At 38.8% G+C, this 13,135-nt stretch overlaps 1 protein-coding gene across 3 annotated transcripts in view; it reads right to left on the bottom strand.

Moving 5' to 3' along the window:
• TAF4B (TATA-box binding protein associated factor 4b) overlaps positions 1-13,135 on the bottom strand; it is a 180,265-nt gene that overhangs the window by 87,565 nt on the left and 79,565 nt on the right. For all 3 annotated transcript variants that reach the window (XR_001711287.4, XM_054672158.2, XM_016933481.4), the window contains exon 10: positions 29-198. Coding sequence is in view for 2 of the 3 variants with exons in the window: in XM_054672158.2 (XP_054528133.1) it covers positions 29-198 (170 nt within the window). In the remaining variant the exon portion in view is untranslated. The remainder of the gene's footprint in view (positions 1-28; positions 199-13,135) is intronic.

The raw sequence follows: 13,135 nt of genomic DNA, 5'->3' as shown, positions 1-13,135 counted from the left end.
AGGTCAATAATCATAACTCTACACTTACCAATGTCTAAAATTCTCTTTTGTAGAGCTCCAATAAAAAGAAATGGTTCATCTTTACATGACTGAATGAGTGTGCCAACCAATTCAGAGTTTGTTGCTAAGATGCAGGCATTTTCTTCATTAAGGTTGACCCCTGCCATAGAAGTCACATCATTGATGTCATCCTCATCTCTAATAGAAAAAAAAAAAGGTTATACATTTTAGGTTGTGTGTGTGTGTGTGTGTGTGAGAGAGAGAGAGAGAGAGAGAGACAGAGAGAGACAGAGACAGAGAGAGAGACAGAGAGTTTCAGAGAGCAAAAGAATTAGAGGTCTCTCCTTGTAACTAACGGCATTATTTTACTTAATTCATCCAATCAAGAGAAGTGAAGAATGGCTACCTTTCCCTTTAAGCTTTTGAAAGTAATTAGTGTCTCTAACCACCAATGTATATTTAATAACAGAAGGATGAATGAGAAGTAACTTTGTCTTCTAGGTCCCAACTTTCCCTCTCTCAGTCTGGCAAATAAGAAACACCAAGAGGCATTTGGAGTTACACCAAGTCATCCATAAATCCTCTGCAATGAAAGACAAAGAAATGAAAACAGACATCTTTCTTTTCATCCAAGATGGTTAAAAGTCCATCAGCTGTCCCCAGTGTACTCTACCATTCATTCCACTTAAGGGCAGCAGAAATTCTCTGGTCCTGAAAGGTCCATATCCACATAAAGACCCTTGGGAAGAAGCTTACTAGACTAGCCATTCTAAAACCAAATGGTATAAAACTAGTTTTGTTTTTCTGTTTCAGACTTTTGGTGTGCTCCATCTATACCAACTGAATTCGTTAAACCACATCCTCAGCAATTACCCAAAAATGGCCTATATATAAAATATAAAACACACTCATGTACATATACACACACACACACATACATGTGCATAAAAAATACAAAAGATGTCTGGGCTCCTTGCTTTGTATCAGCAAAATTAAACAGTTGTTTTTATCTAATGGAATTGTTACATGGCCACAGCACTAAGATGAGTATATATATTTAAGGGTAGAGAAGAGGGAGAGGAAAGAAATACTAAAATTCCCTCATAGCATCCTTGTCACTATATGTAATAAGAAGCATCTTACCAGTGTTATATGACAATGTATAACATAAGTTACAATAATGTGATTATATAAAAAGATGTTGTTTCTCTTTATTGCAGGGGCCAAATGGTATATAATATGGTCTTTTGTCAATAGGATTTAAATTACAAATTTCTCTGTGGTAATGCATCTGTGCACAGAAAAAGGAAATAAAGTGTAAAATGCTCAAAAAATGAAGGCCTCTGGTGTTCAACTTTAAAAAACAACACATTAGGGATGAGGGGGAAAAGAACTCATACTCAAACACATATAAGAGATGTGAGCAAAATAAAAGAAAGTAGGCCAGGAGCAGTGGCTACCATCTGTAATTCCAGTACTCTGGGAGGCCAAGGTGGGAGGATTGCTTTAGGTGAGGAGTTCGAGATCAGCCTGGGCAACATAGGGAGATACCACCTCTACAGAAAACAAAAAAAAATTAGCCAGGCATGGCTGTATATGCCTGTGGTTCCAGCTACTTGAGAGGCAGAGGTGGGAGGATCACTTGAGCCTGGGAGGTAGAGGCTGCAGTGAGCTGTGATCAGGCCACTGCACTGCAGCCTGGGTGACAGAGTGAGACCCTGTGTTTAAAAAAAAAACTCAAGGAAAGTAAACTGCTAAACACAGCAATTGAAAAAATGAAGAGAAGTAACAATGGTCTTACATGAACAGTATACCAAAAGCTCAAAATTAAAAGGCATGTCTCTGTAATGGGGAAAGAAAACAGTAAAAACTTAATTTCTCAAACCACCAAATGAAATATGCAGAGCAAAGAAATGTCACAAAGGTATCCTCAGAGATATGGGATGCTAAGAACGATTTTAAGAATCACTCTGCCACCTATATAAATAAATCAATGTGTCCAGATTTAAACATCTAAACATTTAAACATCGAAAGCATTAAGAATGTAAGGAATCATAAGCCTAAAGATGGACCAAAATCTGAGTAAAAAAATTTTAATGGGACTATGTAAAATTTATTTTCAAAAGAACACGTGAACATAAATGAAAAGTCAGATCACTGCAAAACAGAATCCTAACCAGTTATTTAACATTTCTGGGACTCAGTTTCCGCCTCCAAAAAATACATAACTCAGATTAGGTGCTTTCTAAGGTCCCTCTCAACCACTTAAAAAAATGATGCAGCTCTCTTTGGACTGACATGGAACAAAGAGACTGCACCTTGAAAATACATATGCTTACATAGGCATAATATATTTTTGGAAAGATACATAAGAAATTTTCTGGAGAGGGAAATACAAAACCAGGGATAGGAAGAAGGCTTACTTTATACCAATTATACCCTTTTCTATCTTTTGAATGTTGTACTATATATATGGATTGCCCAATCAAAATAATTGGTGATATTGAAAGTAACATAAGTAAACACTCAGATAAAGAAAAGATAGAAAAATTGAAGTGTAGAGATATAACCTCATCCCTGCTTTAAAGTAAAACTGGAGTTTTAACGTGCGGGTAACTCCACATGACCTTTACACATATACATACAACACTGAGTGCCTGTCAACTAAGATGTGCGCCAGGTACACAGGCCCCTGGAAATTGCACCTTGCTTCTCTAGCAAGGTCCCTGTACAGCCTTTGTTGACATCTCACACACAGGCTGGCAAGACCAGTGCCAGGCCTACTTACTACCAATACCTAGCATTGTATTAGCACTGAACAGAATTCAGTCAATGAGGAGACAGTCCCATGTCTTTTAGAATCTTGCAGCCTTTCCCTGCAAATGAGCAGGGAACTAACTACTCAATAAGATTTGTTCTTGCCTGCCATCTTTCCTTCTATCTAGCCCCAAGCTGAATACAACTCCCTCTAGTTACCATGGTTACAGATGGTGGCAGGCGTAGAGGAGGACCCCTACTGAGGAAAGAGGAAAAGGTGCCACAAAAAAACAGCACCCAAGCTATTTAAAACTTCTTTAGTCAAGGAGGCAGACTAAAGGAAAGCAGTGTTCTAGCAGCATATCAGTAAGGCTAGATAAGAGGTCAGGACACTAGCAAAGGCTTTGATGTTTAGAGATATTTGTGATTCTGGTTTGGTTTTAATTTTCAAGAAGTAAGTAAGAATCACCAAACCAAGTCTTCAAGTCTTCTGGTCTGATGTGGTGTCTTTCGATGAAGGTGCTGTGAAAGACAATCTGTTTTGTTTTAAAAGATATTCAGAAAAACAAACTTAATAGTGCCTCAGTAGAAAAAGCCTTCCAACTCAAGATTCTATGGAGTGTTACAGGGAACTAGGCAAATATTACAAAAATATCACTAATTTATCACAAATGCTTTGCATTCTAGCTTCTGAAACTGATCTAATTCTTTAGCTTTTGAGAATGCCTGCTCATGCCTGCCTTCTTACAATGTCTTCTTCTATCCCCTTAACTTCTCTAACAACAGCAGACTACTTCTTCTAAAGTAAAGTCAGTCACGTTATTTTCCTGTTCAAAAATCTTTCACATTACCCTGAACTCAACTTGACATCCAAGGTCTTCCAGGTAATGACCGTAGTTAGCACTCTTCCCCCTTCCTTCCATTACTCACTATAGAATAACTCCTCCTGATTCTGGACTTTGCTTAGACTATTCCCTTCCTGTTCTAGTCTTCAACTTCCTATGCTTGTTTTTTTGTTTCTTTGAGACTGAGTCTCGTTTTGTCGCCCAGGCTGGAGTGCAGTGGCAAGGTCTCGGCTCACTGCAACCTCCACCACCTGGGTTCAAGCGATTCTCATGCCTCAACCTCCTGAGTAGCACCACCACGCCTGGCTAATTTTTGTATTTTTTTTAGTAGAGACAGGATTTTGCCACGTTGGCCAGGCTGGTCTCAAACTCCTAACCTCAGGTGATCTGCCTGCCTCGGCCTCCCAAAATGCTGGGATTACAGATGTGAGCCACCACGCCCAGCCCCTTTGCTTTTTTCTTATTTTCAAAGCTTTCAAAGCCTTATCTATGTCCCAGATCCACTTTGAATGCCTACTTTAGAAATGCTGGTTTTATACTTTTAAATCATTTGTCCAACTGCTACAATGCTGAACTCCTGAGAGCACATGTTTGTCTCTGTTATGGTAGTTCTTACTCTGTCTTCTTTTCTAATCAATGTATTTGCCTTAAATTCCAACTAATTTTATTGATCATATTAATCATCTTCATCACCTATCACTGCAGCTTTTTTCCTAGTATGAAACAATGGAAACAACCTAAATGTCCATCATCATGGAACTTTGTTAAAAATATCAAAATCACAGTGAATATGTACTGACGAGACAATCTCCAAGATTACTATTAAGTGGTTAAAAAAAAACAAAAAAAGCAAAACATTATGTATGTATTATATATTACCATCTGTGTTGAATACCATATCTAGGGAGCTCCATCTTGTCATGTACCATCAATAAAGTATACTGTACCCAAGAAAAAAAAAATACTATACTTAGAACAATACATAAGAAACTGAAAAAAAGTGGTAACTGGTTGGCTCTAGGCTGGGAACCTGGGTAACAGGGGGATAAAGAAGTCAGGGGAACCCTTACTTTTCCCATTGCATACCTTCTTGTACCTTATAAATTTTGTGTAAAATGTTCACATTACCTACTCAAATAAATGAGTTTTAAAAATATAAACAAAAACTTTTATTTTAAGATCTAGTTATTTCCTTAGATTACTAAATCCGTAATAAAATTAGTTTGCCTTCAATATTCTTTTTTCACCTCTCTCAAGCAGAGCCTCTCTACCACAGTGAGCCAGTAAATTCACACAATATCCTGCTTATTCCTTCTTCTATGCTTTAAAGTTGTTTTTCTCATGGGAATTTCCCTCTCTTCTTATTAACTCAAATGTAGCGTAGCATACTGCAGTACTTCTCAAGCAATAGTGTTTTTAGGAAACACCTAGGAAGTATATTTAAAATGCAGGTCTCAATGTCAAACACACATCCACACAGTACCCATGATTCTCATTTGGTAGGCCTATGATGGAGACCAGGGATTTGGAGTTTTCTAACAGGCACACTTAAATGATCATGATACAAATGGTCTAAGGACCACACTAAGAAAAATACTGAGTTATAAAAATTAAGAGTACTGATTCTAAAGAGGTCAAGGTTTCAGTCCCTGTTCTGACCATTATTAACAGGATGGCTGGGTGCAGTGGCTCACACCTGTAATCTCAACACTTTCGGAGCCCGAGGTGGGCGTGTCTCCTGAGGTCAGGGGCTCAGCACCAACCTGGCCAATATGGTGAAACCCCATCTCTACTAAAAATACAAAAATGAGCTGGGCATGGTTGCATGCCTCTAATTCCAGCTACTCGGGAGGCTGAGGCAGGAGAATCTCTTGAACCCGGGAGGCAGAGTTTGCAACTGAGATCGCGCCACTGCACTCCAGCTTGGGCGACAGAGTGAGACTTCATCTCAAAAATAAAAAATAAAAAATAAATATTAATAGGATGACCATGGACAAGTTTCTTCCCACGTCTATTCATTGATCCCCTTATCTGTAAAATGGGAGTGAAAATGACCCTCTCATGTAATTTTGTGTGAAAACTATTAGAAACTAAAACTGCATCAGAAACTAAAAATTGGTATTATTTATTCAATGAAAAATAACAAATATATATTACCATAAATAACATACTTTAACAAAAATTAACATATCAAAATTTAAAAATAGATCAAGAGTGGTACTGCCTTCTATTTTTACAAATCTTTTTAAAATCCACGGGTCCTCTTGCATTTTGAATGGGATCTGTTACTCAGACATGGTTTTGCAACATCATCCATTGGTAATATGGAAAATACTAGTTCACTGAGTTATACAGTTCTTCCAAATTTAGATTCTAATACATAATCCAAAATTACATGTATCTCCACCAACCAAATCAGAAAATATAACTATTGGAAAGCTGTCAAAGTCATGGTAATAGATATGTTTTGCAAAATTTTCATTTTTGCTTGATAGCTCCAACTTTATCATTGGCAAAAAAAAAAAATACTGTCAGGTTTTTTTCCCTAAAGTGACAGACTCACTTCATTCATTTTCATGAAAATGTCTGTCAAATGCTGGTCTATATATACTTATAGTTCCTAAATTTATAACGAACATCAGAAATATAAGGATTTTTAAAATACAAGTTCCTGCCATACCCAATCTCCAGAGATTTTATTCTAGATTAGATCAGCTCCAGGAACCAAAATTTTAACAAATTCCCTGGGTAACTCTGAGACTGCTGATCTATAGTATACTAGGAAATATTTAGTTATCAATTGTTTCCTAAAGTATGTACTAGCTCTTTCCTATATTCATGTTCTCAGTTCAATTATTAATTTCTTTTTTTTTTTTTTTTTTTTGAGACAGAGTCTCACTCTGTTGCCCAGGCTGCCAGGTTGGAGTGAAATGGCACAGTCTCGGCTCACTGCATCCTCCGCCACCCAGGTTCCAGCAATTCCCCTGTCCCAGCCTCCCAAGTAACTGGGACTACAGGCATGCACCACCACACCCAGCTAATTTTGTATTTTTAGTAGATACAGGGTTTCACCATGTTGGCCAGGCTGATCTCGAACTCCAGACCTCAGATGATCCGCCCACCTCGGCCTCCCAAAGTGCTCGGATTACAGGTGTGAGCCACTACGCCTGGCCTAATTTAATTTCTTAACAAGAAATTTTTAGATTTTTCACACCACAGCATTATAACTGTCTCTTGGCTTTGATCATTCTTGAGAATGCTCGTGACAAATAAATAAGATATGCCCTATCTCCTACCTATATAACTTCAACCTTCACTTCATGGTGTACCTACCTCTAACGTCCTCCTTCTCAGTTTATTCTGCACTAAAGTACACAGATAAATTTTCCTGAACATAACTTTACTATGACAAAATATGACTAAAAACTTTGAAAGACTTCACAATATAATCTCCAAGTCTTCACTCATATAATTCACTTGGAATGTTCAACAACCTCATTTCTTTTTTCTCTCTCTCTTTTTTATTAAGACACCCAGGCTGGAGTGCAGCGGTGCAATCTCACCTTTCTGCAGCCTTCACTTCCGGAGCTCAGGTCATTCTCCCGCCTCAGCCTCCCAAGTAGCTAGGATTACAGGCGTGCGCCACCATGCCCAACTAATTTTGGGGGTTTTTTTGTTTTTGGCTTGAGTGCAATGGCTCCATCTCGGCTCACTGCAACCTCTGCCTCCCAGGTTCAAAGCAATTCTCCCTGCCTCAGCCTCCCAAGTAGCTGGGACTACAGGCGCACCACCACACCTGGATCATTTTTGTATTTTTAGTGGAGATGGAGTTTCGCCACGTTGGTCAGGCTGGTCTCGAACTCCTGACCTCAGGTGATCTTCCCACCTCAGCCTCCCAGAGTGCTAGGATTACAAGCGTGAGCATACACAAGGACAAATAGACTCATAATACATAAAACAATGAATTATATATGATGAAAGTTAAATAAGTTAATATACACTAGACAATCTAATTCCTGCAGTATGGAAAAAATGGACATTAAAATTGATAGAGTAATACCATCTATGCAAATAGCACATAATCTGGTCCTATATTATTTTCCAAGAGTGTCTTTTTAAAGTAATAAAAATCACACTAAAACCCCTAGTTGTTAAAACACCTTCACTACCAGATATAGTATATAGATATTATCCATAAATATTTTATTATGTATCTCTAAAATATAAGGACTTTAAATAAATGATCACATAAAAATATTGATATTAATTCCTTATTATCATCACATCTTCAGTTGAAATACGGTTATGCAAACATGCAGAGGTACTATCCTGCTTGCCACTTCTGATTCTGAAGTATGATGGAAAGAACATGAATCTCTGGCACCCTCTGGTGTTTAAGCACAATACAGCTTCCCAAATTCACCCCAGCTATACTGACAAGCAGAATAGAAAACAGAATCTTCTTAGCAGAAAAAGTCACAAATGAATCCCCCCGAAAAGTGTAAGTTAACAAAATAGTTTTAAAAAACTATGAAAATATCATTCTATATTATTAAATGTCATACAGTTTGGTCAAGACGAGCTAATATTATTCACTACTATTTCTTCTTATTTAACAAAAGAGCCAACATCGAGGGTCTATTATCAGTTTCATTTAAAAAGTAACTGAAGTAGGGCTGGGCACAGTGGCTCATGCCTGTAATTCCAGCACTTTGGGAGGCCGAGGCAGGTGGATCACGAGGTCAGGAGATCGAGACCATCTGACCATCCTGGCTAACACGGTGAAACTCCGTCACTACTAAAAAAATACAAAAAAAATTAGCCAGGTGTGGTGGCAGGTGCCTGTAGACCCAGCTACTCAGGAGGCTGAGGCAGGAGAATGGCGTGAACCCAGGAGGCAGAGCTTGCAGTGAGCCGAGATCGTGCCACTGCACTCCAGCCTGGGAGACAGAGTGAGACTCCGTCTTAAAAAATAAATAAATAAATAAATAACTGAAGTGATGTAAGTATCCAGGGAAGCAAAATTAAATTTAAAAAGACATCACTATGGAAAGATATGCATAAAGCCATGTGTGACTGTGAATTACTAGAAAGTACTGTACAAAAAATGAAAAGTGCACCTTTGTACAAAAATATGTAAGAAATAGCTGAGATTATAAATACTCCTTTTCCAAAACTCACCATTTCAACAAATATTTGAATGCCTATTATGAAACAGGCATTGTTCTAAACACTCGGTATACATACAATGGTAAACAATCATTGTAAGCTTTCATAGACGATTAAGAAGAAGTGGGAAATACATGGAAGCAGGGGTAAACAAATAAATGAACAAAATAATTTTAGATAAGTACCTCAAGACAGCAGATATCACTGTGGAAGCTACTTTATGTTGGTTGGCCAAGCAAAATTTACCTCTCTAAGGAGGTAGATTTGATATATGAAAGACCATGTCATATGAAGACTGAGGGACAGCTTTCACTGCATACCACATCGAAAACTATACAGTGGGTTTTATCAAAATCTCACGTAACCCATAAATATACACCTATGTACCCCCCAAAATTAAACATTAAAAACATTAAAGAAAATAATAAATAAATAAAATTGTACATCAGGACCATGACTAGTGTGTCCGAAGAACAGAAAGGAGGCAAACATGGAGCACGGATCCCTAACACCACGGACCGTGATCCTTGCAATTCAGTTTTTCTGAACATGAGAGATAATTTGCTTATGCAATCGCTTTTCAGTTTTTCTGTTCCCTACAACCTTACCAAATTCTAACAAATATAACCATGGTTTCAGATGGGAATCTTCTATATCGTAAAAAGAAAATTCTTTAAGCCAATTCTCTGCCCCCACCACCCAAATTAACCTAATCACACAATTCTATACAAACTTCATGGAACTGCCATGCTGATTCTAAAATTCATGCACGAGAGAAAAATAACGAGTAAAATTAAGATACCCTCGATAAAAAGGAATATAGAAAAAGGACTTTAACTATGGGCTAGAAAAATAAATAAAGATGTTATAACAATCGAAAACACCAAAATAGTAATATCAAAACAAAACAAATATTTGGGAGGCCGAGGCAGGTGGATCACCTGAGGTCAGGAGTTTGAGACTGGCCTGGCCAACATGATGAAACCCCGTCTCTACTAAAAATACAAAAATAAGCTGGGAGTGGTGGCGCGTGCCTGTAGTTCAGCTACTCGGGAGGCTGAGGCACGAGAATCGTTTGAACCCAGCAGGTGGAGGTTGTGGTGAGCCGAGATCGCGCCACTGCACTCCAGCCTGGGCAACAGAGTGAAACTGTATCTCAAAAAATAAAATAAAATAAAACAAAAACATATCACTAAAATGAAATTTGCCCTTTTATAAATGGGAATTTACTATAAGATAAAGGTGGCATTGCAAATAAAGTTAAAGATGATGAACTCTTTACTAACTATTGCTGAGACAATTCATTTGAGGAAAATTTAATCTCTGCCTCACACATTTACAAAAATAAAGTCAAGAATTATTGAAGATATAAAGGTAAATATCTGTATTTGAGGTAAGTGCATACAAGTATCTTAGAAGAAGATACAGAAGGCACATCATTCTGGGCTCATAATACGAAAGGATACATTAGAATTCAAAAGCCATAAAGGAAGAGACTGCTAAACTTTATACTGTAATTTAAATTTTCCATATATGAAACACTAAAAACAAATTTCCAAGTTAAACAAAAAACTAGGAGAAAAATACTTACAACTTATACATCAAAGAATTACTACTGTCCAGCATATGTACATAAGTCTGGAAAGCAATAAGTAGTCAACAGATAAATGGGCGAAAGTAATAAGTCAGAAATTTCCCAAAGAAAATACTTATAGTGACATTTTTCCTTCAGGCAGTAAGTGGACTAGATTTACTGAGGAGCAATTACACAGCATAAGACATTTTCATTCCATTGTTTGGTTCACAGGACCTGTTAAAAAAAAGGTGTCAGTAAAAATCAGCAATAAGCATATCCTAAAGGAAGAATTGCCTCAAGGGCAAATGACTGTGGCTAGCACTAGTTCTTGATTACAATGGGAAAAGTGTATCTGAGACTCCTGGGTAAGTCAAGTTCCCAGGAAGAAGACTAAAGTGGTTCCAAGTCAATAGTAATCCCTGGGTCTACTAGAAACAGTCACAAATCCTCTCTGGAAGAAAGCAAACTCAGTTTAGACCCTCAGGTTTAATCTGATTTACCTGTCCAACAAAGTTTTAGATTTATTGACTACATTTTTTACTTCTAAAAGTCCTATTTGGTTCTTTTTCAAGTATTTGCAGTCATTTTTAAACATAGTTTCTTGCTCATTCTTGAGATTCCGTATTTTATTTTTAAATACTTTATACTATTTTTTAACACTTACTATTTGATCATCCTATGTTTGAAGTCACTGGAATTCCAAATGTATTACTGTTTCCCTGTAGCTTGACTCAAGGATACTTCCTTGCATGTTTATCTTTAAATGTGAACATATATTTTATATGAACACCCAAAAACAATGGAATAACATCTTCCATTGTTATTCCATTCCAAAAAAAAAAAAAACAGTCAACCTATAATTCTAATCTGAATCTTGACATTGTCTATATAAATAATCTAAAATCATCTAGAAATTATTAGAAATAATAACAAGGCTGTTGGTATATGATTTTTTTAAGTCCTGAATTTCTCTATGCTAGTAAAAGAAAAGGCAGTTACCAAAAATATTACTTATAATAACAACAAGAAAGATATCTAGGAATAAATCTAACAGATAAATGCAACAAATCATGCAGAATCTGTATAAATAAAATTATACTACTTTATTGAAAGATGTTTAAAAAGGTATATATAATGGAGATACAAATCATGTTCATAGAAGGATCCAAATTATAATAAATCAGCTGGAAGACAGTGGGCCTATGGACTCAGGCCACGCCAATTCAAATTCTAACAGATTACTGGTAGAATTTAACAAGTTGATCATTAAATGTATAGGGAATAGCAAAAGCCCAAGTAGAGCCAAGGAGTATGAAAGTGGAGGGGGTATGAAAGTGGAGGAGGTATGAAAGTGGAGGGAGGATGACAGTGGAGGGAGGATGAAAGTGGAGGGAGGATGAAGGTGGAGGGAGGATGAAAGTGGAGGGGGTATGAAAGCGGAGGGAGGATGAAAGTGGAGGGAGGATGAAAGCGGAGGGGGTATGAAAGCGGAGGGGGTATGAAAGCGGAGGGAGGATGAAAGTGGAGGGGGTATGAAAGTGGAGGGGGTATGAAAGTGGAGGGAGGATGAAAGTGGAGGGAGGATGAAGGTGGAGGGGGTATGAAAGTGGAGGGAGGATGAAAGTGGAGGGAGGATGAAGGTGGAGGGAGGATGAAGGTGGAGGGGGTATGAAAGTGGAGGGAGGATGAAAGTGCAGGGAGGATGAAAGTGCAGGGGGTATGAAAGTGCAGGGGGTATGAAAGTGGAGGGAGGATGAAAGTGGAGGGGGTATGAAAGTGGAGGGGGTATGAAATTGGAGGGGGTATGAAATTGGAGGGGGTATGAAAGTGGAGGGGGTATGAAAGTGGAGGGAGGATGAAAGTGGAGGGAGGATGAAAGTGGAGGGAGGATGAAAGTGGAGGGGGTATGAAAGTGGAGGGGGTATGAAAGTGGAGGGGGTATGAAAGTGGAGGGGGTATGAAAGTGGAGGGGGTATGAAAGTGGAGGGAGGATGAAAGTGGAGGGAGGATGAAAGTGGAGGGAGGATGAAAGTGGAGGGAGCATGAAAGTGGAGGGAGGATGAAGGTGGACGGAGGATGAAAGTGGAGGGGGTATGAAAGTGGAGGGGGTATGAAAGTGGAGGGGGTATGAAAGTGGAGGGGGTATGAAAGTGGAGGGAGAATGAAAGTGGAGGGGGTATGAAAGTGGAGGGAGGATGAAAGTGGAGGGGGTATGAAAGTGGAGGGGGTATGAAAGTGGAGGGAGGATGAAAGTGGAGGGAGGATGAAAGTGGAGGGAGGATGAAAGTGGAGGGAGGATGAAAGTGGAGGGAGCATGAAAGTGGAGGGAGCATGAAAGTGGAGGGAGAATGAAGGTGGACGGAGGATGAAAGTGGAGGGGGTATGAAAGTGGAGGGGGTATGAAAGTGGAGGGGGTATGAAAGTGGAGGGGGTATGAAAGTGGAGGGAGGATGAAAGTGGAGGGAGGATGAAAGTGGAGGGGGTATGAAAGTGGAGGGGGTATGAAAGTGGAGGGAGGATGAAAGTGGAGGGAGGATGAAAGTGGAGGGAGGATGAAAGTGGAGGGGGTATGAAAGTGGAGGGAGGATGAAAGTGGAGGGGGTATGAAAGTGGTGGGGGTATGAAAGTGGAGGGGGTATGAAAGTGGAGGGAGGATGAAAGTGGAGGGAATATGAAAGTGGAGGGAGGATGAAAGTGGAGGGGGTATGAAAGTGGAGGGGGTATGAAAGTGGAGGGGGTATGAAAGTGGAGGGGGTATGAAAGTGGAGGGAGGATGAAAGTGGAGGG

The sequence above is a fragment of the Pan troglodytes genome, chromosome 17 (assembly GCF_028858775.2).
Source record: "Pan troglodytes isolate AG18354 chromosome 17, NHGRI_mPanTro3-v2.0_pri, whole genome shotgun sequence".
In the NCBI taxonomy this organism is placed as follows: domain Eukaryota; kingdom Metazoa; phylum Chordata; class Mammalia; order Primates; family Hominidae; genus Pan; species Pan troglodytes.
Note: the sequence above shows the minus strand (reverse complement) of the source record. Positions and strands in the feature narration are given on the sequence as shown.